General features: G+C 43.1%; 1 protein-coding gene across 11 annotated transcripts in view; it reads left to right on the top strand.

Moving 5' to 3' along the window:
• Positions 1-26456, top strand: part of ttll11 (tubulin tyrosine ligase-like family, member 11) — a 128478-nt gene that overhangs the window by 10655 nt on the left and 91367 nt on the right. For all 11 annotated transcript variants that reach the window (XR_013499343.1, XR_013499344.1, XM_078226408.1 and 8 more), the window contains one exon: positions 1079-1212. Coding sequence is in view for 7 of the 11 variants with exons in the window: in XM_078226408.1 (XP_078082534.1) it covers positions 1079-1212 (134 nt within the window). In the remaining 4 variants the exon portion in view is untranslated. Of the gene's footprint in view, positions 1-1078; positions 1213-26456 lie in introns of those variants that run through there.

Below are 26456 nucleotides of genomic sequence, written 5' to 3'. Positions count from 1 at the left end.
ACAGTGGGAAGAGTAAGGTTGACGTAGAAGAGATTGTCAAGATTATCCCCCAGCAGATGTGCTGCCTGGGAAGTTCAGGTGAGAGCAGGATGGGGGTGTTGGGTTGCTATTTGTCAGGAGAAAGTGACAAGTGCCTCAGTCGGCCCTTTGGAGGATGCCAAGAGTGACACAGTAGAAAACTGTGGGCTTATCCTGGAGTTTTGGCAGTACAGCAGGAAAATAGAGGACTGAAAGGAATAGGGATTTGGGAGGGTAGAGGAGAGAGATGAAAGTAGGATGATAACAGGTGATGGTGGTCAAATAGAGTTATAGAGAAAATAATAAAATGGGGGAGGGTTAAATGGAATGATGGGGCTCTCTCCTGGAGTATCAGTCAAATTGTGCATGCATGAATGCAGAGAAGTTGTATAGAACTAGTTACGTGGCAATTACTAAGACGTTTTGAATCGGAAGTCCTGTGGTGGGAAAAAGTTAAGAACTAGGGTGGAGTTGGCATGGAGTATCGATGAATTGTTGATCAAGTTCAGAGACAGCTGTAAGGAACAACTGAAGTCCAGAAGTTACTTGAAGGTTGAGTCTGTGGAAATTCAGTTCCAGGAGGTATGCAGAATTTGAGAGATAGAAAGGTGATAACATTGAACATCACCATAAAACCAAGAAGTGGTGGAGAAGCGTACTTCTTCCCAGGAAAGTGAATCTCTGCCCAGGAAACAGACTGTAGTTGAAGCAGGAGGTCAGGCATGGGGTCTGCAAGTAACAGGTATAATGATGAAATGGCTGTCAGCTAAACAAAGTTACTATAAGTTATAAGCAGTAGAGCAGAGATACAGAAGCTGAGACTTCAAGTGTAGTTCAGTGCAAATGTTCGTCTTGTCACTTTGGAGTGGTATCATGTTCAATAGCTCAGTTTTTGAATATTGCGCTCCATTTTTTCGATGCGGTGTAAATGCTGGAAGTATATTGCTTTTTAACCTGTTTTGATGAACCTTTATTTGCTTTTTAGTATATTAGAGGCTGATGTACTTTGTAGAACTCAACCATGTCAGGTCATAATTGCAGTTTCCTTTACTCTTTTTAGGCATGACAGAACTAGTGCGTAAAATCAATTTTAGTCGGGCTGTTCGAACAATGCAGGAATTATTCCCTGAAGAATACAAGTTTTATCCTCGCTCTTGGATTTTGCCAGAAGAATATCAAAATTTTGCAGATCAGGTAAAATGCTGAGAAAATTACAACTATATCAGTACTGTGGATCAGCAAATATTCCAAAGTGCGTCATCATTTTTGTTCTGTATGCATTATTTATAAGAAAGGAAGTTCAGAGTTGAGATGGGGAACTAAATTGTCTGGTAAGGTTTGAGACAGATGAGCATATATCATTTTTGTTATGAATTATACCTCAGTTTTATAGAGAATGATGATGGTGGGCTAGTAGGAGCACCTGAGAAGGTTGCAGAGTAGCCGATACTAGAAATGAATATTCAAATGGAAATTGTGTTTAGTTTTTAAAATGAGACAGAAAAATGGCTAAGTCCACCTGGTACACATCTATCCCATAACACTGAAAAGATTGGAGAGGAAATAAATGGGGTGGTGGTATAAACGGTTTCTGTCTTGATATATACAGGGATGATTTCTAATTTCCTAGTGATATCAACTTAGCAAATCATAGAATATGGAAAAACTGAGGAAGAATTTGGGATATGTAAAACAGATTAGTGAAGTGTTAGCTTTGGCTTAGTAGTGGCACCCTTGCCTCTGAGTAAGAAGTTGTGTTCTCAAGCCTCACTGCGGAGACATTAATAGGTAATTAAGCTGACACTTCATGCTCGACTGAGGAATGGCTGCATTATTGGAGATGCGTTTTTGAGAGGTTGGATGTTTTGAGATGATCTTCATCAGGTCAGAGATTTTAATGAGATGGACGCTTTGGCAGTCCAATCAACAGAGGGTGTATGTAGTCTCAGACTTTTTCTGACAATCTATGGCCATGTCAAAAGTAAGTTGGAACTCCTGCAGGAAAAATCATTTTAAAAAAACTAACTTAGCCCTATTTAAGGTATATACTAAGAGGTCCTCATTGAAGAAGGTGAAAGCATGTTGAAATATTTCAGTTGCTACACCACAACTGGCCAATTTCAGTCGATGATACTAAAACAGGTTATCTGGTCATTTATCTTGTTGCATTTTGAGATTTTGCTGTATGAAACTTTTTAGCTGTTGTATTTACCTATATTAAACTGGCTAAAATTAAAAATAAGTAATTTGGCCCTGAAGTGCTTTGGAATTGCATGAGGTGATGAATGGTGCTATATCTATGCAAGTTTTTATTACCAGATTGGTGTTGCAGGAGGCTTAGTACAGAGAAGTGTGAAGTAGTGTATTTTGTGGGGAAAAGTAAAAGGGCATATGATCAGATTTTTAACACGGGGACAAAGATTTGTGGATATAAACTTGTAAGAATGTACATATAGAAAAGGCCAGAAAAAGAAAAATGGGATGTTGCAAAGATTAAGACCATGAGAAATAGAAGTAGGCTATTCGGCCCCTTGAGCCTGCTCCACCATGCAATAGGATCATGATTGATCCACCATTCTTCAGGTCCACTTTCCACATCACCCTTGATTCCCTTAGTGATCAAAAATGTATTTATCTCAGCCTTGAATATACACAGTGACCCTGCTCCCACAACTCTCTGTAGCAAGGAGTTCCATAGGCATTCATCCCTCTGAGAGAAGAAATTCCTCTTCAACTCAGTCTTAAATTAGCATCCCTTTATTCTAAGAGTATGCCCTCTGGTCCTATGTCCTTTGGTCCCAGACTCTCCCATGAGGGGACATGCCCTCTCAGCATTTACCCTGTCAAGACCCTTTAGAATCCTATGTGATGCAATTAGATCACTTCTCGTTCTTCTAAATTCCACTGAGTAGAATCCTGTTCTGTTTAATCTTTCCTCCTAAGACAATCCCTCCATACCGGGGATCATCTCCGTGAACTTTCTCTGAACTATCTCCAATGAAATTATATATTTCCTTAAATAAGGGGACCAAAACTGCTCACAGTACTCCTTATACACCTATGACTGTGTGGCCAAATTCCCCTCCAATTCAACTTTCAAGTTTGCTGACGACACCACCATAGTGGGTCGGATCTCAAACAATGATGAAACAGCGTACAGGAATGAGATGGAGAATCTGGTGAACTGGTGCGGCAACAATAATCTCTCCCTCGATGTCAGCAAAACGAAGGAGATTGTCATCAACTTCAGGAAGCGTAAAGGAGATGTCCCTGTCTACATCAACGGGGATGAAAAAGAAAGGGTCGAGAGCTTCAAGTTTTTAGATGTCCAGATCACCAACAACCTGTCCCGGATCCCCTATGCCGACACTATAGTTAAGAAAGCCTACCGACGCCTCTACTTTCTAAGACTAAGGAAATTTGGCATGAAAGCCACGACTCTCACCAACGTTTACAGATGCAACCAGAAAGAATGCTTTCTATGGTGCATCACAGCTTGGTATGACTCCTGCTCTGCCCAAGACCACAAGGAACTACAAAAGGGAGTGAATGTAGCCTAATCCATCACACAAACCTGCCTCCCATCCATTGACTCTGTCTACACTTCCCACTGCCTCGGCAAAGCAGCCAGCATAATAAGGACTCCATGCACCCCGGACATTCTCTCTTCCACCTTCTTCCATCGGGAAAAAGATACAAAAGTCTGAGGTCACGTACCAACCAACTCAAGAACAGCTTCTTCCCTGCTGCTATCAGACTTTTGAATGGACTTGCTTTGCATTCAGTTGATCTTTCTCTACACCCTATGACTGTAACGCTACATTCTGCACTCTCTCATTCCCTTCTCTATGAACAGTATGTTTTGTCTGTATAGTGCGCAAGAAACAATACTTTTCAGTGTATATTAATTCATGTGACAATAAATCAAATCAAAAGATGTGGCCTCATCAGGACCTTGTGTAGTTGCAGCAAGACTTCCTTACTCTTGTACTCTGGCTCCCTTGAAATAAGGACCAACATTCCATTAGCCTTCCTGATTATCTGCTGTCACCTGTGTGCTGGTTTTCTGTATTTTGTGCACAAGTACCCCTAAGTTCCTTTGTGATGCAGCTTTCTGCAGATTTTCTCCATTTAAATAACATTGTTCCTTTATTCTCCCTTCCAAAATGAATTTCACATTTCCCACATTATACTTGTTATAATCCAGGTCAGGAACTCCAAGGTTTTAAGAAGTCAGACTAGATCCTAAGTTTTGCACTTTGAAGTTGGGCATGGGTAGGCATAAGATGTTTCACTCCAGGTATGATTCAAATGACCCACTAGGGAGCTTTTATCAAACAGTTTATTTAAGAATACAGTTAACACATAGAAAATTAGCAAGAACTTTTACCAATTACAAACAAGAAAGCAACCAACCATGATATTGTATAAACCTTATCAGCTCAATGTACTGTTCCAAATAAACAAACCTTCTTACAAACACACACCTGTCTCAGGTTTGGCACAGAAAATAAGAATGCTCACGTGATGCTGGATCTTGAAGTTTTTCAACCCACGTTATGACTTAGTCCTTTGGATGGAGAATTGAAACTCTGACTTCCCCCTGGAGTTCCCAGCATACCTCAATGTAGAGAGAGAGAATCGCTGCCTGCCTCTAGCTAGCAAACCACTAGAAGCAAGAAATACTACTTCCAACTAGCCAGCAGAATTTCTAATATCAGGGAGACAAAAACACTCTGCAGTCTAGAGTCCAACAGCTTCTAACTAGCCAGCAGCCAAAGCTAAAAGTAAAGAACTCTTTTGAGGGGGGAAAAAAACTGTCCAACCTGACCTGTCAATTATTCTTTCTTTCAAAAAGATGATAAACTCCAGGAGAGTGCATTAAGCCCAAATTAAAAATGAACAAAAAGCCTATTATATGACTCTAAAAACAATAAAAGATGCTCTATTGACCTACAGACAATAACAAAGAAGCAGGCTTGCTTAGAAAGTGCAGAGAACATGATTAAAAATACACTTCTTAAAGGCACAGTAGTGTCATACTCCATTTGCCAACTTTTTGTCCACTTGGCCTATCAATATCTCTTTGTAAATAGTTTGTACCCTCTTGCTACTTCCTTTCCACCTATTTTTGTCATCTGCAAATTTGACTGCAGTACATTCACTTCCTTCCTCCAAGTCATTAATATATATTGTAAACAGTTGTGGTCCAGGGACTGAGGCTGTGGAACACCTGGTTTCCTACCTGAAAAATAACCCCTTATCCCCACTTGCTGTTTCCTGTTCATTAAACAATTCTCTATCCATGCTAATATACTACCTTTCAACACCATGGGCTCTTATCTTATGACTTGAGCTTTCATGAGGTACCTTGTTGAACACCTTCTAGAAGTCTAGATACAACACATCTACTAGTTCCCCTCTATCCACTCTGGCTGAGACTTCCTCAAAACACTCTAATAAATTAGTCAGACATGATTTCCCTTTCATGAAACCATGCTGATTCTACTTGATTAGATTATGATTTTCCAAATATGCTGCTATTACTTCCTTAATAATTGATTCCAACATTTTTCCAACAATAGGTGTTAGGCTAATTGGCCAATAGTTACCTGCTTTTGCCTCCCTCCCTTTTTTATTTGAATAGGGGTGTCATATTGGCAGTTTCCAACCCTCCGGTGCTTCTCCAGAATCCAAGGGTTTTGGAGAATTACAACCAAAGCATCAACTATCTCTGTAGCTACTTTTAGGATCCTAGGATGCATATAATCAAGGTCAGGGAACTTATCTGCCTTTAGCCCCATTAGTTTTGTTCAATATTACTTCTGTAATGATGGAAGGTATGTGGCTGGTAGGTGAGAATTTGAGGATAAGAGCTTCAGACACTGAGGAACAAGAGCGATGATAAAGAAGACTTGATGTTTTTGCTGTCATTTAATGATGCAAACACTGCTGTGACTGAGATGGGGACCTGCCTAGGGGACTTTATCCCATGAACCAAAATCACTTCTCCCACACCAGCCTTTCAGCCACGTATTCAATGCTCTTATTTTGTCTACCCTTTGCAATGTGCATGCGACCCTGGTAGTAATCCAGAGATTATAACCTTGGAGGTTCTCTTATTTAATTTAGTAGCTAGCTCCTCAAACTCTCTGTGCAGAACCTCTTTCCTTGCTCTCCATATCTTGTTGATATCTACATGGACCGCAACAACGGGATCCTGCCCCTTCCACTACAAGTTCCTCAGCAGCCTGGAGCTGGTGTCCTGAACCCTGGCACTGAGCTGACAAAATAGCAGTCTGGACTCTTGTCTTTGCGGCAGAGAACAGTGTCAATCCCCATTTAAGTACATGATGAGAGTTAGATATTGGAGGGAATTGAGGTAACTTAGCCTTGCTCAATGGATGAGATTGTGCATTTACTTCCTGCATTAGAAACCCTACAGTGCAGAAGGAGGCCATTCGGCCCATCGAGTCTGCACCGACCACAATCCCACCCAGGCCCTACCCCCACATATTTACCCGCTAATCCCTCTAACCTACGCATCCCAGGACTCTAAGGGGCAATTTTTTTTTTTTTAACCTGGCCAATCAACCTAACCCGCACATCTTTGGCCTGTGGGAGGAAACCGGAGCACCCGGAGGAAACCCACGCAGACACGAGGAGAATGTGCAAACTCCACACAGACAGTGACCCGAGCCGGGAATCGAACCCGGGACCCTGGAGCTGTGAAGCAGCAGTGCTAACCACTGTGCTACCGTGCCGCCCATTAGATGGTGCTTTGGGCATGCTTGCCAGCCATGCTGACCTCTTGGGAGACGGCCCCCCTCAGCTTGATAAGTGAGGTTCTGTGTTTCCTCAACCCATCTCTGGGGTAGAGGACATGTCTTTGCGCCCGGAATTCTCTGATCAAGGCCTCGAGGGCCTGGTGGCTGAAGTAGGGTGCTGTCTCCTTGAGGCTGATGAGCTTTTCTTTGTGCCTTGCAGGCATGTCTGATGGTTTCCTGAGGCAGGTGGGCTGGAGAGAGTGAAACATGTGTTTGACTGCCGTTTAAATATGGGGCTGGGACCTTTGAACCTGCCAGTTGGTGTTGGGAGGACGAATCAGCCCATGACCCACCACTTGATTTGGCCTGATACTCGCCTGTGCATAATTAATGAGCTTCTGTGTGTGTAATCGGGCATGAGTTCCTGCCGTTCTGGCCAGCATGAAAGGTGCCACTGGAACTGCACTTAGTCACAAAGATGGAAAATTCCTGTAACCTGTTTCTCTCCACAGATGCTGCCTAACCAGCTGAGTATTTTTATACTTGCTCTGTCTGTGGCAGGTTCTTCCCTGTGCAGCTCTCTTGAATCTGTAACAACACAATTGGCACCACGATGGCATTTTATTTGCCCATACTTTCCAATGCAAAATAGACCCCAGACTGCCCTTCTATGACTGTTTTAAGACCGGTCAAATGTTAGGAAATGGATATTCATTGGGAATTGTGCTTGACTCGACCCCCTCACCCCACCAACTTAGTTCCCTGTCATTCCTGCTGATGAGGAGGGTTAAAATCTATTCCTGTAATTCTAAACTCTTTCTAACCATACACAATTCTGTAAACTTACCCAGTTGTACCGATAGATGGCAGTATGTAAACATGGCAAGAAGCAGCATTGTGGTAATTTCTCAATTGTCTGAACAGAAAACTTTATTGTATCGGTGAGAGTGATTTTGTGCGGTTTTAACAGAAGGTGGAGCTCCATAATTTTTAATGTAACTTATTGCAATGCTAAGTTTACCACAGAATATTTTATGTAAAAGAGTTTGGTTAACTGAAGCATTGCGAACAAAGGCATGTTACCTCCACAAAAGAAATGAGGGATTGATTCCCAGGCCTTGCTCTGAGAGGGAGGCAGGTGATAAAAACACTGGCGCTGGCTGCCATGGCATCACCTCGCCATTCCCACCACCAGAGAGTTTCATCAGAACAGGTGAGGTGGCCTTACCCACCCGGTCCACTAATGGGTGCAATTCAAGTTGTTGAAGTGCTTGTTGAGGAGCTAATTGAAATTTTGGTGGGGCACATGGGCAGTCGTTGGGTCATGGACAGATCAGATGCATGGAGGCAGCAACACAGCAGGAAATCAGTCATTACTGCTCCAAGAAATAAGGTGGGTGCATATAGGGAGATTGGCACAGAGGTGTCATTGGTTGTTCACAGATTACAGGAAGAGTGTTCAGCACACAGGCACTGTAGAAGATTGTCGCCCTCTGGGTATCATGATGCCATGGGAGTGCATGGCTTCAAGGCACAATTGGAAGGTCAACTGAGCACGAGAAAGGCAGCGGCTGGCAATAGAAGCACGACTCTGATATTGGGTGCAATATCAATGAGAACCATATCCTCTGCAGGAAGGGCAGGGCCCTAGGCACCAGGAGGCCAGAAGAGAGAGACAAACATGACGGTGGTCCTACCCGCAGCATAGAATCTACCGCCAAAGAGCTATTTGGACACTTCACAAAATCAGTGCTGCAGGAGATTTTGAGTCTGCAGGCTGATAGTCACTATTAGCGCACTTAATTCAGAAGACATTGCACTGCTCGCCATGCCCTGCTAGTAGCTTTTAAAAGTTGCTGTGGCCTTGGACTTCTTTGCTTCCTTCCAAGGATCAACTATAAATCTTGGTTACATGACACAAACTGCTGCACACACAATCTCAGCACAAAGGGAGGCCATTTGGCCCATTCTGTCAGCACCAGTTCTCCGAGTGAGCAGTTTACTTGGCCACTCTCCTAAATTTTGTCATGGGTCACTGATGCCCTGTTTGCAAAAGTTGGATATGCTTTCAATTCCAGATAGATGGGACCTTGCAGGTGCAAAGGGTTTTGCCTCTATTGCTAGATTCCCCAGTGCAGAGTTTTTCACGCCAGAACCAACACTTTGCCATTTTTTGGTACAGTTTCACCCTTTCTCTTTTCATAATTACCCCTCTTTAATATACTAAGCTTCCCCTGTATCCCTTACTAGGAAGGTTATACCTTTTACGACTTCACTCATTCCCCACCTTGAGTGGAATTTTCCAGCCGAATTCTCAGTCCTCACTTGCAGTGGCAGCAGGGTGTGAACAGATGGAAAATTCAGCCCTTATTTTTGGAGAACATCCTTGCATTTTTGCAAGGCACTCTGTCTTCAGAGCATCCTGGCAAATTTTCAGGGGCTTAGCTACTTTAATAAATATATTTAAATTCCTAAAGGTATCCAATAGAATAAATAGGATCGTCATAATAGATGGGCAGGCTAAATTTCCGGAATGGCATCTAAACTACGAGGATTTATTTGACTTGGATGAATTCTTAGCAGTTTCATGGTTAAAATACATGATTCCTAAACAGGATTTAGAATCTGTTCATCGAAGATATGCCGTGACTATTATTAATAAAATAGTAAAGGAAATCAATTTATTTCTGGAATGTAAAAATTGCACATTTGCACTTATTGGGGTAATCAATGGATGTAAATCGGGCAGGTTCTGCAGGGAGAAGGAGATCTGCAATACCAGATTAGACAGGTGAAAATGACCCTCATTATTTGTTTATATTTTTTGCGCTTTCCTAGAATATTCAACTCCAATAGACTGAAACCTTAAATGATTGGTGGAAAAGTTTAATCTAATATCTCACTTTTCTTTCCTTCAAAATAGAGTAAAATTAGATTAAGTTTGAATTTAAAGGCAAGCATAGGCTAACAAAATATTTCCTGAAACATTGTCAGAATTTTCCTAAAAATGTCAAAATATCATTTCCAGCATGAAAATCAGTGTGTGGCACAATCCAGAATGTGATTTTTAGGCACTTTTGGGGGAAAAGAAAATTTTGGCATGTGGAAAACATGGCATCTGAGGAGTAAAGCGTTTGATTTGCCCATCGTAGGGGGTTATCTGAACATTTCAATCAAGTTGCATATAAATGGCTCCACAGCATGCACTCTCATTCAAGTCAGGAGGATGGCCACTCAAAGACAAGCTTCAATATTTCCGGAGGGGGCTCTAACAAGACTAACAATCTACCCACAGCTTGACAGGAGACCCCCACAGCTATGTGACAAATCCCTTGGTTTCCTTCCTCTTTGTTTTTGAAACCCCTCATGGGCCTGATAGACTGCCGAACCCTTGAGCATGTCCTCTGGACCCCAGACCTCCTGGAGGTGAGACCTCCCTCGGTGTGCCTATCTTAACGGCTGGAGTCTGTGCTCCTCCAGCGCAGAGATCAGTATAATCGCTGGTTCCCCTGGCTCCATCCTGGTAGATCTTGGAACTGTGAGGAAAGAGAGAGAGAAAGAGTCAAGTTACTGTTCCATCCCGGTACCTTCAGACCCTCCCTACACCCCTTGTCCTGGAATTTGTCAGCCCTACACCTTATCCAGTGGCCAGCACATACTCATATGTCTGTGGCACTTCCAATTTATTCACTTGACCGACCCCAGTCAATGTCCTTACCCCTTCAGTGTCGCCTATGGGCTCTCGTCTGATTGTTCCCTTCCTTAATCTCAACATTACGGGGTTCTGGCAGGCTGCTTCAATGGCCACCCATCCCTCATATGCACGGTCAACTGAACGCCTATGAGGGCTTTTGCACTCAAAGGCAGTCAATAGGTAGTGGCTGCAAGGCTCAGCATATTCCCTCCCGATGCCCTGCACCTAATCTTTCATCCTTGATACATGAAGTTCCAATCCTCTCCTTAACTTTGAGATTGTGGGCAGCTGACATTGGTGAGGCTCAAATCATTATGGCCAATTAGTAAGATGAGCAGGACCCCCAGGGCACAATTATTCAGTGAGACACAGGCAGGTGACACACGTGGGCACCATTCACAGTCCAGCTTTGTCATCCCGTGATCTTATTGTTGACAAGCCTTTACATTTCAGGCTCCTGGCAGCCACTGCATGATCTCTAAATGCCCTCACCCCCTTTCTCATTACCGTACTGTCTTCTCTATCAGGGTCTCATCCAGCAACCCTTAGGGTTGCCTCCTTCAGTCACATCACCGCACCTCTGCACCTCATCAGCTCTGTTCCCCCAGGCCACTACTAGCTTTAAACTATGCCCTCATTCTCACTTCTTTGACACACACACAGAAGAATCATGCATGGCAGTGAAAAGGTTTTAAAACAGAAAGCCTTCCTTGAGGATCACTCAGGGAAGTCAGCAGCTAAGAAAACAGAAAGACTTTACATTTATGTGGGCTCTGAATGGCTTTCAAGACAGAGGCTGCAGAATAGCTCTGGGCTCTGAGGGGCTTTAAAGTCAGACAGGTTGAAGGCTTCATGGCAACAAGCACCAACCGTTACCACCCCCCCCCCCCGCAACAAATACTGTCCCTTCGTACAGTCTGGTACAAGATGGAGAGGTGTACTCACCTCCTTCCTTCCTCATGGAGGCTATGGCACCTGGTTCCTGTTTTTAAGGAGTTGTATTTCGCATCCATGTGACATCACGCAGTGGATGGGAAGCTTCAATGAAGTCTGTGCATCTGACTTTGAACTCACTAATGATATCAAAACGGATTCCAGTTTATTCAAATCAGGTTCATGCCTTTCTTGGACATCACGATCAGAATTCTTGCTGGCGCAAATCCTGTTTTTGCCCCCTTGCAAGAGTTTGTGGCCTTAATGAGATTTGCACTTGCATGAGTCGGCCCCGAGAATCATGCCCATGGTGTTTTGTCTGTTGTGATAAGCGTAGAACTATCACTTATGGAAAATGACTGCCAGGGGTAAACAAAATAATTGTAAGAGTGGGTTCTTTCACAAGATAGAGACATCATTGGATAGGCCAGCAAATAATTTCCCAAAATTGTGTAGATTTGTTGATTTTTACTTTTGGGGACTTATTAAGACATTTTGTGGATGATATTAGGTAGAGTCCATAAGACCTATAGGCCATTGGGTTTGATTAACTTCTATGGAAAGCCAAATGATGCACTCAACCCTTGAAAAGCCCCATTAGTTCAATTATAGAGAAAAGTGAAGTTACCTACGTAATATCAGAAATTAATTGCTGTGAGTCATCTTGTTAGCAAAGGTTTTAAGGGATTTGTATTTGTATTGGTAAACATCAGAAATAAGATATAGTTTTAAGTGGGTTTAATTTAATGTTTCTGTGTAAGGAAGGGTATAGTTAGATTAATGCTGGACAAAGGTGTTTGTATTGTATGCTCAATTTAAATTGTGCTTAGAGAGGGTTATGGTATGAAAAGTAAATAAGCTAGCAGTAGGATGTGGTCATTGCTTAGAAACTGTGGGCCCTTTTAAGGTAGAAAGGCTTTTAGAATTTAGTTGAAATTGTTTGCAGTTGATGATAAAACACTGGAGAGTAAACATCTCTCAACTCTGCCAGAAAAAAGACAAACTGGACAGGACAAGGGAGCTGCAAAGAGACAGACTTCCCAAAGAATCAGATAACCAGGTAATTGGGACAGAAAGAATGTCATAGGAAGATTGAAATTAAAAGAACAGAGACCAAGGTATTGTTCAGGAGAATTGAAGGGAAAAGCAGACCGAGTGTCGTGTGAAAGAGACAGCTGCAGTAACCAGGTTTAAAGTGGAAAGACAGAGTTCAGAGGTAAATCGAGAGTCTCTTGCCATTTTGATAGAGTCTGGGAATCGATAGTTAAAGTAGCTGTGAAGCCAAAGAGATCCTGAAGAGGGAAGGTATATAACTTTTAAGCAATACATGATGGACACAGTTGAGAGAAAGCATTGTTTAAAAGAAGACTTGCAAGCATGTCTTTTTGAAAGTGGAGTTTGAACTCACTCACATGGAAGCTCGAATTCAGTGAGACAAGGTGGCTCACGGTATAAAGATTGTCTGAGGGGATTTTGAGGAGAAATCTACAGACATTCACTTGGGTTCAGAGCAGTGTTTTTGACCACAGCTAGTCTGTGTGCCAAAAGGGACTTCATGTTACTGAGACCATTGTAACTTAAGATATACTTTGTAATCTATATTAACCTTTAACTCTGTGTCTATTTGTGAAACGAAGGGGGGAGTGAAGAAGTATTGTATCATAATCCAACTGTTTAAGAAATGTTTTTCTTGTTATAACTAAATAGTGGTCCTGTGACTCTGTTCCTCCATGTTTTCTAAAAAGAAGTAAAAGCTACATTCTTTTGAGTCAGGGTTCCATTCTGGGATCTTGCCATTCAGCTATAACATCAACAGGGTTTGTAACATCCTCATCTTAAAAGCACAACTTTTATGCCATTGCTGTTGACACTTGCGGTCAGAATAATCTATAAGTTGTTACTTACTTGCACTGGCTTCTTTAACTTATTTGATATTGTTTGAACACGAGTGCTGGATTTGCTGAAATGTGCAGATGTCTTGGGTTTGGGAAAAGCAAATGATTTTTGATACTGAATTTAGATCCACCTATTCCCGTACTGAGGTCTGTAACCCAGTCGTCCTAATATTTACACTCAGCTGGCAATGGATAAGCGATAATGGGTAGATGAGTGGCAGGAAGTGTGGAAAATACTCCATGACCCACTAGAAGTGCAAAAAAGCCCGCTGCCTTGCAGATCTGGCTCTTCTCATCTCCTTTCTCCTGTTGGGTTTCCCAGAGCCTGTGGTACAATCCCAGTTGATTGTTACTACTGGATGGGAAGATCCTAGCATGGAACCCTGGCTCAAAAGATCGTAGTTTGTGCAGAGTCACAGAACTGCCAATTTGTTTTTAATAAAGGAAAAAACATTTATTAAACAGGAAAGGCCTGATTATGATACAATATTCCTTCACTCTGCTCCCCCCTCCCCCCCCCCCCACCCTTATCTTCACACATGTACACAGATTTCAAGGATAACACCCCACTTGGAAACCAAATGGCTGATACCACACTTTATCGATCTTCTATGGATTTCTTCTCAAATTCCCCCCCCCACACAGACGATTGTCATACAAGTGTTTCCAAATTCCACTCTCAAAGAGACACACTTTAAAATCTTTTTCCAAACCAATGCTTTCCATCAAGAACCCACCTACAGGTTTCCAACCGTCCTTTCAAACAAAACTTGCTCTCCATGGTTTTAGCGAGGATCTGCCTCCAGGTTTTCCAACTCTCCTTTCAGGATTCCTTTATCTTGAATGCTTCTCCATAAACCCTGTGATCCAGCCACAGATTGCTCTATAATTGTAACTAATGTTTCACAAGCTGTCATAAGATATCACAGAACCACTTAGAAGCACTTCAGATATCTGTCTGGCCACTTATTAGCCAACCCCTTCGCAGTGCTTTTTGTGGCTTCACTGAACAGTATCCTATTCTAGTTTGAGTTTTCTCTAACTTCAAACTTCTTGGAAACTTCTCTTCATTTCTCTAATTTCCTTAACTATCTATTCTTTAGATTTCTGGCAATGGCTTCATCAACCATTATTCAATTGTATGGCTTTTCTTTTAGCAAAGCTGAGAGCTGCTAAGCCTCTAGCCTCCTGTCACCAATTGCTATGAATTCAATTAAGCGCAATCACAAAAATCCTTCATACCCTAAAGGTGCCCCAGTTGCTAAGCAACCACTCATTCCTTTTCCAAGCTTTTATTTACTTATGCTGTAAACTCTCAGCGCAATAGAAACACAGTTTTTAATTGCAACGAAAGAACCCAGATGTAAACACCTGTAACTTTTACATGAATCTAATTATAGGTTTACCCTTCCTTACACAGAACCACTAAATTAAACCAACTTAAATCTATGCCTTATTCCTACTATTTAACAATACAATTAAAAGGTTTTACCTTCTCACCTGTCTCTGCAGTTTAAAATCTGTGCACCCACCCTCCCCATTTCTGACCATAATTTGCCAATCAAAATATGTTAATATGATAACACAATTTGAAAACATCATTTGAGCTAGTGATTTTACATTAACTTGAGTTTCCAAAGAATGTTCTTTGCTCCCTAGCTTCTATAGGTAATCAAAGCCACCATTCCAGACTAGGTAGTGGAAACAAGGTATAACAGAATTGTCTTTGGAAGCAAAGAACAAACTTGTGTTTATATAGTTCCTTTCACCTTCTTTGCTGTCCCAAAACATGAAACAGTCATTGACTTAATTTCTGGACTGTTCTGTAGTGTTACAATTTGAGGTTTACAAATTATTCAATTTTCGGATTATAGAGTGGATAAAGCAGATCATTTGACTTGTTTTGCAGTCTGCCTGACAGTAAGCCTGGGTGGCTCAATTATTAGAGATCAAACAAAGCCTTAAATTGTTTTACTGAGAATAATGCGCAAGGCATTTACACTTGAAGATGACAGCAGTATCTGAGTTTGCAGTAGTAAACTCTGAATCTCCGAAAGTACCAGAAAGTTATTGAAGGTACTAGATTAACACTTGTGCTGCAAACTATCCCATTCACTTCTAAGATGAAAATGAGGTGAGGCGAAGAATAATTAATCAGCAGATAAACATGGATGTAGGGTTTAATGTGTTTCATGCTGGTGTGGGGAAGGGGGCAAAGGGAAACATATTTTTTTGAGATCCGTTTGCAGGCTTCCTTACAGACCAATGAATATCTGAGACAGATAGCAATTTTAAGTAGACAGCAGTGAAAAGGCTTTTTTGGATTTGTGCACTACCGGAGCCAGATATGGAAGGGATATTATCTCTAGTCGGAGCAATGCATCTTGGAGCCTTCTAAAGATTTATGGAGATTATTCCTGGCATGGCCAGGAAAAGAAGAATCACCAGAACAGGCTTTATTTGCTGCTGATGGTGGATTTAAGAAACTCCCCAAAACCTGCATAAAGAGCCTGGAGACAATTACTTGAAATTATTGTCAGGAAAACTGGGATGCAGGAACCTTTGGCAGCTGGGGATAACAGTGGACTGTTTGCTAAAAGGACTGATTCTGTGGAGAGTGCAATGTTGTGATTAGCATAAAAGAGGAGCGTACTTCTCTGTGGTTTTGAAGTATTAGTTGCCTACAAAAATTTAAATGTTCAGTCAGTAGTACTTTTAGTCATTTGTTGCAGTAAACATTTTAAAACATGGAATGTTATCATGTCATTCTTTCAGCTATCAACTGGAAATTCAAATCTCTTTTAAAGTTATCGGTCTCTACAGAGATCGTAAGAGTAGGCAATTACAGCAACCAGTCGTGTATAGCAAGGTTCCACAAGCACAAATGAGGTAAATGATCTATTGATCTATTTTGGTGATGTTGGTTGAGGGATTAATGTTGTCCAGTACATTGAGAACTCCCTGCTCTTTAATGGTATTGTGGATTATTTTGAAATAATGTGAACTTGCCGAAAATTCACTGTCACAAATTAGATGTAGCTTAATACAACCTATCATTGTTAAAATAGATTCTATTAGTGTATTTATGTCTATGTCACCTATAATCTAAAAAAGATACTTCAATATTGTGAGCTGTTGTCTGAGAATGACTTCCAGTATTATTCTCATTTTTATTGAAATCAATGCAACCTGACAAATAAGTAGCAACTGCGAAAATAAAAATTTTAAATTCCTTTTTGCAGTTTTAACTTAAATTCAATTCAGTAAATTTTAAGGTTGCTTGTTTCTCTTGTTGGAAATGGGTCTCTTGTATTTCTCAAACTCATTTGAAAGCCAGCGTTGGTGTCTGTGGAGATGAACACAGACTTGGATCTCATACTCTTCTAGAGTTGGCAAGAATGCAAGCTACTTATTTGGTACCAGAAAAATACCAGAATTAACTTTAACTAAATTTCTGATGCCGCAGTGATAGAATAGTTATAATACAATGGCCATCAAAGATAGGATATGGGTTCATGCATATAATTTTCCATATGGAAACAAATGTGTCAGCCATAGCTCAGTTGGTAGCACTCTTACCTCTCAGTCACAAGGTTCTGACTTCAAGTCCACTCCAGGCCTTGAGCACAAAAATTAAGGCCGACACTCCAGAGCAGTGCTAACGGAGCACTGCACAGTTGGATCAGACTTTAAATCAAGGCCTCTTTGACCTCATGAATGGATGTAAAGATCTCCTGCACATTTTTGAAGAAGAACAGGGCTGCTATCCCTGGTGTCAATCGTCATCATCACAAAAAACAAATTATCTGGACATTATCACGTTGCCACTTGTGGGAGATCGCTACATTGCTACATTACAAAGTACTTCACCAGCTATAAACTGTTTTGAGACATCTGGTGGCTGTGAAAAGCACTATACAAATGCAAGTCTTTTATTTGGAGAAAATAATTTATAGGAGCACGGTTTCCTTTTTCTTCAGCTTGGTTCTATTTGGATGTCAATGTGTTTTTAGAGCCTGTAGATTTTAAAACCAGATCTTAACTCATTTCTATTTTCACATTTAGACTTTTCCTTTTATACCTATTTAATTATTTTATGTTGAAAATATTTTCTCTTAAATACATCAGTCTGTAATTAGATGTGCATGACCCTGACGTCAGTTATTTATAACTGAAATGCTGTAATAGTTTTACCTTTTGGCATATGATCTATTCCTATTGCTATCGTAAATATCCATTGTATAGGAAAGGATAGTAGCTGTAGCTTTTCAATTTCATTAAAAACCTGATTTGGTATCCACGAAGCATTAAACATTATTGCTTTAACTGCTTTTTTCTTTTTAAAGCATAACATATTAGAATTTCTCAGATGAAAATTATAATCACAGAATAAATGGGTTACACCTTGATTGTCCAATATTTAAATAAACAAATTTGTATCTCATCTAGAATTTCAGTTCTGGTTGGTCAAAAAATAGACAGCTGTGATTTTAGATCATCTTTGAGCTGCCATTGAAAACATTTGAGTTAGGAGGCACAGTAAATTGTTTAGATGGTAACAGGAAGTCTCAGACAGATTAAGTGAATGACCAAAATGTAGGCAGATGGAGTTCAATGAGTACAATATGAATTTGTGTAAAATGATCCACTTTGTGTCGTAGAAAGACATATTTGAATGTTTTCCTATTTGTGACATACTGGGAAGCATGGAGGAGCAAAGGGACGTGAGTAATGTGCATGTATCCCAGAAGGTTGGTGTAGAGCTGCAGAGAGTAATTACAAAAGCTAATGAAATGTTTGCCTACATCTTGGGGCTAGAACACAACACGATGCTTCAGTTGAACAGAGCCTGGGTCAAACCTATGTGCAAGACAGCATTCGGAATTGGGCATCACATCTTAAAAACATTAGCCATGGAGTGGGAATGATGCAGACACCAGAAAGATTAAAGGTTAATTTGAGGATTGGTTGCATAAACTTGACTTATATTCTCTTTAGAGGAGCAATCAAATTGAGGTTCTAAAAGTATAAGGAATTTAACAGTGTAGACAGAGATGTTTCTGCTGATGAAACAATCCAGAAAATGGGCGTAATCTCAAAATTAGATTTAATCCATTTTGTAACAAAATCACAGGGTAGAGCAGATCTGAAACACACACTTGCATAATTTGTAATTTATTTAAAACTGAGATTGCTAGATTTTTGTCAGCTAACTGTGTATTGAGGGACATGGAACAAAGGTGGGTAAATTGAGTCGAGGTGCATTGCAGGATTGTTACGGTGCAGAAGGAGGCCACTTGGCCTATTGTATCTGCACTGGCTCTTCAAGTGAGCATCATGGCTTAGTGCCATTCCTCTGCATTTCCCCTTGCACATCATTTCTATTCAAGTAAACATTTAATGCCCTCTTGAATTCCTTGATTGAATCTGCCTCCACTGCACTTCCAGGCAGTGTATTCCAGACTCAAACCACGCATTGTGTGAAAAAGTTTTTCTTACATCACATTTGCTTCTTTTGCAAATTGCTTTATCGTTCTTAGTTCTATTAGTCATGATCCAGTTAAATGGTGGAATAGACTCGATAACGTGAAAAACCAACTTTCATTCCTGTTCTTGCATATGCAGAAGTATGATCTTTCATTATGCCTAGACTAGAAAAGTAGTTCCCTTGATTATATGTATGCTTACATTTCCAACAATTCAACATTAATGATCATACAGGTATATCAGAATCTGAGATGTCCATATCCATTGAAGAGATTTGCACTGTTCTCAAATTGAAGTTGTCACTTTACAGACTTGTATCAACCCTTTTTTTTGCTTTATTGAACATTAAAGCAACCTACAAAAACTGCTGTATTTCTATCACGGGGGGAGTTGACATATTAATGGTATGATGGCTCGTGTGCTTTTGAGGGAGCATAGATATATTTTTGCTTGGGGTGATAGTCCCTTTAAAAACCAGGTTTTTCTGGCAAAGCATCTGACTTCCTGTAAATGATCATGTGGCCAGGTTGCCTGGGAGATAAATAATAGAGGGAAAAAGGGTCAATAAATTAATTGTAAGCTGAGTAAATTGAATGTGATTCAATTTCAAACAGAGTTTTAGTTTTAAAATAAGCAGGCTGCGGAAGAGAAAACATTTCTCTTAAACAGCATTCCATTGAAATTTTGTGTGTTAGCTAAAAGAGTTGTTATGCACGAGAGAGAGACAAACAGTACTGCTTTCCTCCTTGTATTTGAATTTTAAAAAAATATAGTGGTGTGTTTTTCAATCCCTCCATTTTCGTGATTCAATTTACTAATAATCCAAAGCAAATTCTAGTTTGGCTTAATAAGAAGATTAGTTGATTTTTACGTTCAAAAACCCGCAGGAAGGAGTGTTCACAACATCCCTCTCTGAAAACATGCACCCAGTAAATGGAAGATGAAGAGAAAGGGTGTTACAGTACAAGAACCAGAGAAATGAATATTGGTGCACATGATGCCCAGAGTTCAATGAGAAATTCTTTTACATAGGAGTTTTGAGTTCAGCTGGCTGTAGACTAGAGTTGTAGTATGAAGATGAAGCAGGTATGCAGAGACTGGGTCGGTTTTGTACGCGATGATACAAAATTTTCCAACAGAGACAGGTTCTGAGGAGCATACTGTGTTCTTCCTGTCGAGATTCTTGGTGGTTCCCCAACTGGATGTTACATTATCTCACTAGTTCTCAGTACTCAAAGGCATATAGGATTTCAAAATGGTCGCTTGAGTCATGTGACCTATTCCACAATGACTGACAGGAATGTTTATCCAGTATCTGAAATTGGTTTTGATTGCAGAGTTGGTAATGTCACAGTTATTAGTAGCTGGATGAGCTACCATGAGGGTCCATGTTAGAAAACTATCATTTAGGCAGACCCATTGCCTCCACTAGCAAGGTGAGCTCATCAGATGCAATTACTTCCCTTTTGCAATGGGCCTGGTCAGTCCTAGGCAATATGAGTCTGTTAGCATCTCTGTAGGCATAACGAGTTCTGACATGCAAGTCTCCTCGTCTCTTGTGATTATGAGGGCCTGTACAATAAGGTGTGAGATTCCAAAAACCGAGCAAAGACTTATTTTGTTCTTGTAACTTCTGGGGATAGTTCTAAAAGGGCCAGCCCTGTGGTCATGTGACTCATAACAAATATCTTTTGGTCCAGCAGGAAATCCATTAGCAACAAGGATTTTGAGAATAAATGCTGGATTTTCTTTACATGTCATAGGAACCCAACAGAGTTTAAACTCTTGTTAGCTGAAGGTTTCTAAAAGTGATTTTGAACTTCCAGTATAGCCTGCTGAGGAGAGAGAGTTTGAGATGGAAAACTCCAAAGTTAAATAATATCAGAAGAGTACTAACCTATGTTATGGTTCAGGTCAGAAACTCAAATGTTTTGCACCTTGAATTTGGCTAAGATAAGCATGATATGGCCCACTTCAAGTATGATTCAAATGATCCACTAGGGAGCTTTTATCAAACAAAATTTATTTAAGAATATAGTTCACATGTATAGTAAGAAAATTAGCAAGAACTTTTATCAATTACAAACAAGAAACAAACAGTCATGATAATGTATAGCCCTTAAGAAATATATCTAATTTTCCAATCAAACCAATCCCATAGACAAAAGATGCTTTTCACAGGTTTAACACAGCATAGACTGATGCTCACGTGATACTGTGGATAAAGTCTGCAGTTTTCTGGGTTCATGCCGAACAATTTTCAGATAAGGCAGCTTTCCAAAGCACCAGAGAGTCTCTGGTCCAGCCCCAACAGTAACAGATTTTCACCCTTCAGGAAAACAAGAGAATCTCTAAAGATTAAAAAAAACAGGGAGAAAAGGAAAGCACTTCTTTTTAGCTTGCAGTCCCTTCTAAAACCAAAAACGCAAAAAGCAGCTCCAACCTGAAACTGAAAAATGAATCCCTGTCCCCTGACCTGCCCACAGTTTTTTTTCTTCTTCCAGCAATGACATAATCTAAGACTGTGAGCATGAATTTTAAAAAACTCTAAAGGTACACTAACATCACACCTGCGCTTCAGATGCTAGTGTCAAACAGGGGGTTTAAAACCGTAGGATGGTTTGAGGAGATATGAAGGAACAGCCTTTATACAATCTTCAAGGCAATACTCCGACCAAGCAGTTAATGCAATTTTTAACAGCTATCTGACAAGTTTTGCGGTCTAAGTCAAATGGGTGTAGAAAAATTGGAGTGAAGGTGGTCAGTTTAGAATTTAGATAATCGAGTTAATATCTATTAATAGTGGTTTATTTTAAGATATAGGTCGCACTTTTACTGCTTTGCTCCACCTATCAATGGGCGGGGCAAGCTGGTAAAATCATGTGAGAGCCGAGAAATCAGGATCGTGCCCAATTTCTCGGCTCTCGCGATCTTACCTGCACCGGATTTCCAGCCCGGTTAGCCTCCCGCCCATTTCCAGCGAGAGGCTGAGTATATTATGTAAATATATGTAAAATATCATTAACATGTATTTAGCGAGCACGGCAGTCAATCATCAGGGCTCACTTGCTTTTGTGGCCTCACGGGGAAAGGTTCTCCCAGGCGAGGAAAACACCTACTCCCCATGAACACAGAACAGTTGTGTTGGCCTCGCTGGTAGAACTGGAGGCCATTGAGGTACCCCAGGGAGGTTGAGAGAAAGAAGTGGGTGCCCCTTGGGCACTGCCAGCATGGTACCTTGGCAATGCCAGCCATCAGCACGTGCCAATGCCCCACCCCCAGTGGACAGTGCCGGGGTGGGGCTGAAGGGGGTGCAACCTATGGAGGTGGGACCTGAAGGGGTGGGGCCAGGTTAGCCGATCGGAGAAGAAGGGAGGGGGGACCTGCTGCGCACTCTGCAGCTGCGATCAGTGGAGAAGGGAGCTGCGAGCTCTGCAGCTGTGATCGATGGGGAGTCTGTAATCAGTCTAGGGGGCAGCAGGGGCTATATTTTTGGTTGGTGTGGGGCTCACGATCGGCCGTGGGCTGCCACAATTGTGGGGGGTGGGATGAGGCTGGCTGCAACAGCAGAGGTCTGACTGCTCTTTCTCCTTTTTTCTCAATCTCCTTTTTTCTCTCTCTCTCTCTCCTTTTTCTCTCTCCTTTTTTTTCTCTCTCCTTTTTTTTCTCTCTCCTTTTTTCTCTCTCCTTTTTTCTCTCTCCTTTTTTCTCTCTCCTTTTTTCTCTCTCCTTTTTTCGCTCTCCTTTTTTCGCTCTCCTTTTTTCGCTCTCCTTTTTTCGCTCTCCTTTTTTCGCTCTCCTTTTTTCGCTCTCCTTTTTTCGCTCTCCTTTTTTCGCTCTCCTTTTTTCGCTCTCCTTTTTTCGCTCTCCTTTTTTCGCTCTCCTTTTTTCGCTCTCCTTTTTTCGCTCTCCTTTTTTCGCTCTCCTTTTTTCGCTCTCCTTTTTTCGCTCTCCTTTTTTCGCTCTCCTTTTTTCGCTCCTTTTTTCGCTCTCCTTTTTTCGCTCTCCTTTTTTCGCTCTCCTTTTTTCGCTCTCCTTTTTTCGCTCTCCTTTTTTCGCTCTCCTTTTTTCGCTCTCCTTTTTTCGCTCTCCTTTTTTCGCTCTCCTTTTTTCGCTCTCCTTTTTTCGCTCTCCTTTTTTCGCTCTCCTTTTTTCGCTCTCCTTTTTTCGCTCTCCTTTTTTCGCTCTCCTTTTTTCGCTCTCCTTTTTTCGCTCTCCTTTTTTCGCTCTCCTTTTTTCGCTCTCCTTTTTTCTCTCTCCTTTTTTTCTCTCTCCTTTTTTTCTCTCTCTCTCTCCTTTTTTTCTCTCTCTCTCTCCTTTTTTTCTCTCTCTCCTTTTTTTCTCTCTCTCTCTCCTTTTTTTCTCTCTCTCTCTCCTTTTTTTCTCTCTCTCTCTCCTTTTTTTCTCTCTCCTTTTTTCTCTCTTTTCTCATAGAATCATCATAGAAGCCCTACAGTACAGAAAGAGGCCATTCGGCCCATCAAGTCTGCACCGACCACAATCCCACCCAGGCCCTTACCCCCATATCCCTACATATTTTACCCACTAATCCCACTAACCTACGCATCTCAGGACACTAAGGGCAATTTTAGAATGGCCAATCAACCTAACCTGCACATCTTTGGGCTGTGGGCTCTCTTTCGCAATAGCTCCCTCTGCTGCCTGATCAAGCTGGCTGGTGTGTTGAGCGTCCACAGCTTCTAATAGCTAGAAATGGTCTAGCCCATTTTTCATGCACGAAGTGCATAAGATTGGGAGTAAAAACTCACCCAAAAAAACAGATCTGCAGCCCTCCCATTTTCACGCTAGCTAGACACTTAGAATTTTTCTCATAAAATTCCACCCATGGTGTAGTTGTCATGGTTCGTGGTCTTGGATTTTGGTGTACAAGATTTTTTTTTCCCTTGTGGTTTCATGCTTTTAGTGGGAAAGGAAAGGCCAGCCCTACACTCAATTTCACACAAAACAAAATGACACTCATAACTATTTTCTGTGAACTTTATTTCAGTACTTGTCAAAAATGAAATCAAAGTTGGGCTTTGGGTCTCTTTAGGAGTTGCGGGAACATTGAATAGGTATTGAATAGGTGTATAAAGTGGAAACACTGCAATTAAGAGATGCTGGAAGAGAGAAAGACATATGAAGTCGCTGAGAGAAGGAAAGACATGAAAATGAAAGAGATAAAGGAAAGGAGTGTAAGTGAGATTTATCAGAAAAACAGTGATAATTGCACAGAGGGATAAACAAGAGGGAGACATCAAAATATCAGAAAGAGGGGGCGATTCTCCCATCCTGAAGCGCTATTTTTTTTTAGCGTGTCAGGCTGGGAGATTCGCGCATGCATCGATTCGCGGGATTCATGCATGTGTTCCTGACATGCGTGCATCTCCCAGTGACAGATATCCGGTGCGGTCGGGACCATGCTGGAAACCGACGTGACCAGCAGGCAAGTAATTTTAAACTTTTAATGTTATTTAAATGTGATTATCGGACCCGGAGAATTCAGCCCGGGCCCAATAGTACAATTTCACTCCGGCGGGAGACCATTCTGGAATGAATGGGGGGCATTCAGGGCCCCCCATGGGGTCGGGCAGCCGGAGGTGATGCTCCCTGGGCATGGGTGCCCAGGCAGTGCCAGCCTGTGCCCCTGGCAGTGCCCATGCTGAGCAGGCATGGTGCAGTGCCAAGGGGGTGGGGCCAACAGGGGGCAGGACTCAGGGACGATCGGTGGGGCTGAGGGACCCCACTTGGCATTTGGATCAATTGGGGCTGGAGAAGTCCAGCAATCGGGACAGGCTCTGGGGGGTCTGTCTCCCGTGATGGGGGGAAGGAGGAGGGTCTGCCACCCGTGGGGGGGGGGGGAGGGGGGGAGGGAGGGAGGGGGTCTGCCTCCCAGGGGGGGGAGGGGGTCTGCCTCCCGTGGGGGGGAGGGAGGGGGGTCTGCCTCCAGTGGGTGGGGGGGAGGGAGGGGGGGTCTGCCTCCAGTGGGTGGGGGCAGGGAGGGGGGTCTGCCTCCCATGGGGTAGGGGCAGGGAGGGGGGTCTGCCTCCCGTGGGGGGGTGTGTGTGGAGAAAGGGGGGTGGTCTGCCTCCTGGGGGGGGGGAGGGGGTGGTCTGCCTACCGTGGGGAGGGGAGGGAGGGGGGGTCTGCCTCCCGTGCGGGGAGGGTCTGCCTATGGTGGGGGGGGGGGAAGGGGTGAAGGTCTGCCTCCCGTGGGGTGGGGGGGTAGGGTCTGCCCCCGGTGGGGTGGGAGGGGGGGTAGGGTCTGCCCCCGGTGGGGTGGGAGGGGGGGTAGGGTCTGCCCCCGGTGGGGTGGGAGGGGGGGTAGGGTCTGCCCCCGGTGGGGTGGGAGGGGGGGTAGGGTCTGCCCCGGTGGGGTGGGATGGGAGGGGGGGTAGGGTCTGCCCCCGGTGGGGTGGGATGGGAGGGGGGGTAGGGTCTGCCCCCGGTGGGGTGGGAGGGGGGGTAGGGTCTGCCCCCGGTGGGGTGGGAGGGGGGGTAGGGTCTGCCCCCGGTGGGGTGGGAGGGGGCGTAGGGTCTGCCCCCGGTGGGGTGGGAGGGGGGGTAGGGTCTGCCCCCGGTGGGGTGGGAGGGGGGTAGGGTCTGCCTCCGGTGGGGTGGAGGGGGGTAGGGTCTGCCTCCGGTGGGGTGGGGGGGGGGGTAGGGTCTGCCTCCGGTGTGGGGGGAGGGGGGGTAGGGTCTGCCTCCGGTGTGGGGGGAGGGGGCGAGTCTGCCTCCGGTGGGGGGGAAGGGAGGGATTGGCTCCTGGGGTGGAGAGGGGGGCAGGAGGTTCTGCCTCCCATGGGGGGGGGGGGGGGGGGGGTGGTGGTGGGAAGGATGGAGGGTCTGCATCTGGTGGGGGGGGGGGGGGTTAGGGAGGAGAGTCTGCCTCTGGTGGCGGGGGGGTGGAGAGAGAGGGTCTGCCTCCGGTGGCGGCGGGAGGGGTGGTCTGCCTCCCATGGGGTGGGGGGGGGAAATATCATCACTGCTGAGGATGAGTGCTGGAGATCAGGGTGCTCTGGGATTTTGGGGGGGGTGGTGCGGTTAGGAATGGTTGGGGGCCGCAATCGGGCAGTTGGGGGGGGGAGATGGTTGAACGGGAAGTACTGCAAGGATGCTGGGCTGGCCAAAGTGCAGGCTGACAGTTCGGGATCACTACGCATGTGCAGAGTTCCAGAACTGTCAGCCTGCACGTGAATAGGCCCCGTCCACTGAGTTTTTAATGATATTCCTGATTGTGACCTCTGCATTGCACAGAGTGTGAGAAATTCGAGTCTGAACTCCCACTGAAAAAACAATCGTGATTTACACCAGTTTTCCCATGAATTCAGCATTTAGAACTTTTTTGGGAGAATCGTCCCCGGAGAAACCAAAGATATTTTAGATACTTGCATGAAGTGGAGGGGTAATTTTAAAAAAAATAGAAACATGAAAGTGTTTTTGTCTTTGAAGTTACAGTCCCTTTGGGCTAGAGCTCTCATGTGCTGACAGTATTCTACAGCCTCTATTAAATGTTACACGTTAAATGTACACATGTATGTGAGTATTGGGAGGCTATTTGACTGTGGAAACAGCATAGCCAAATCCAAATCTGTCCATATTTGCATACTTCCAGCAATGATTGCTGGTTCTAAATAGAAACTGAAGATCATGCCAGATTTC

The sequence above is a fragment of the Mustelus asterias genome, chromosome 13 (genome assembly GCF_964213995.1).
Source record: "Mustelus asterias chromosome 13, sMusAst1.hap1.1, whole genome shotgun sequence".
Lineage (NCBI taxonomy): Eukaryota > Metazoa > Chordata > Chondrichthyes > Carcharhiniformes > Triakidae > Mustelus > Mustelus asterias.
Note: the sequence above shows the minus strand (reverse complement) of the source record. Positions and strands in the feature narration are given on the sequence as shown.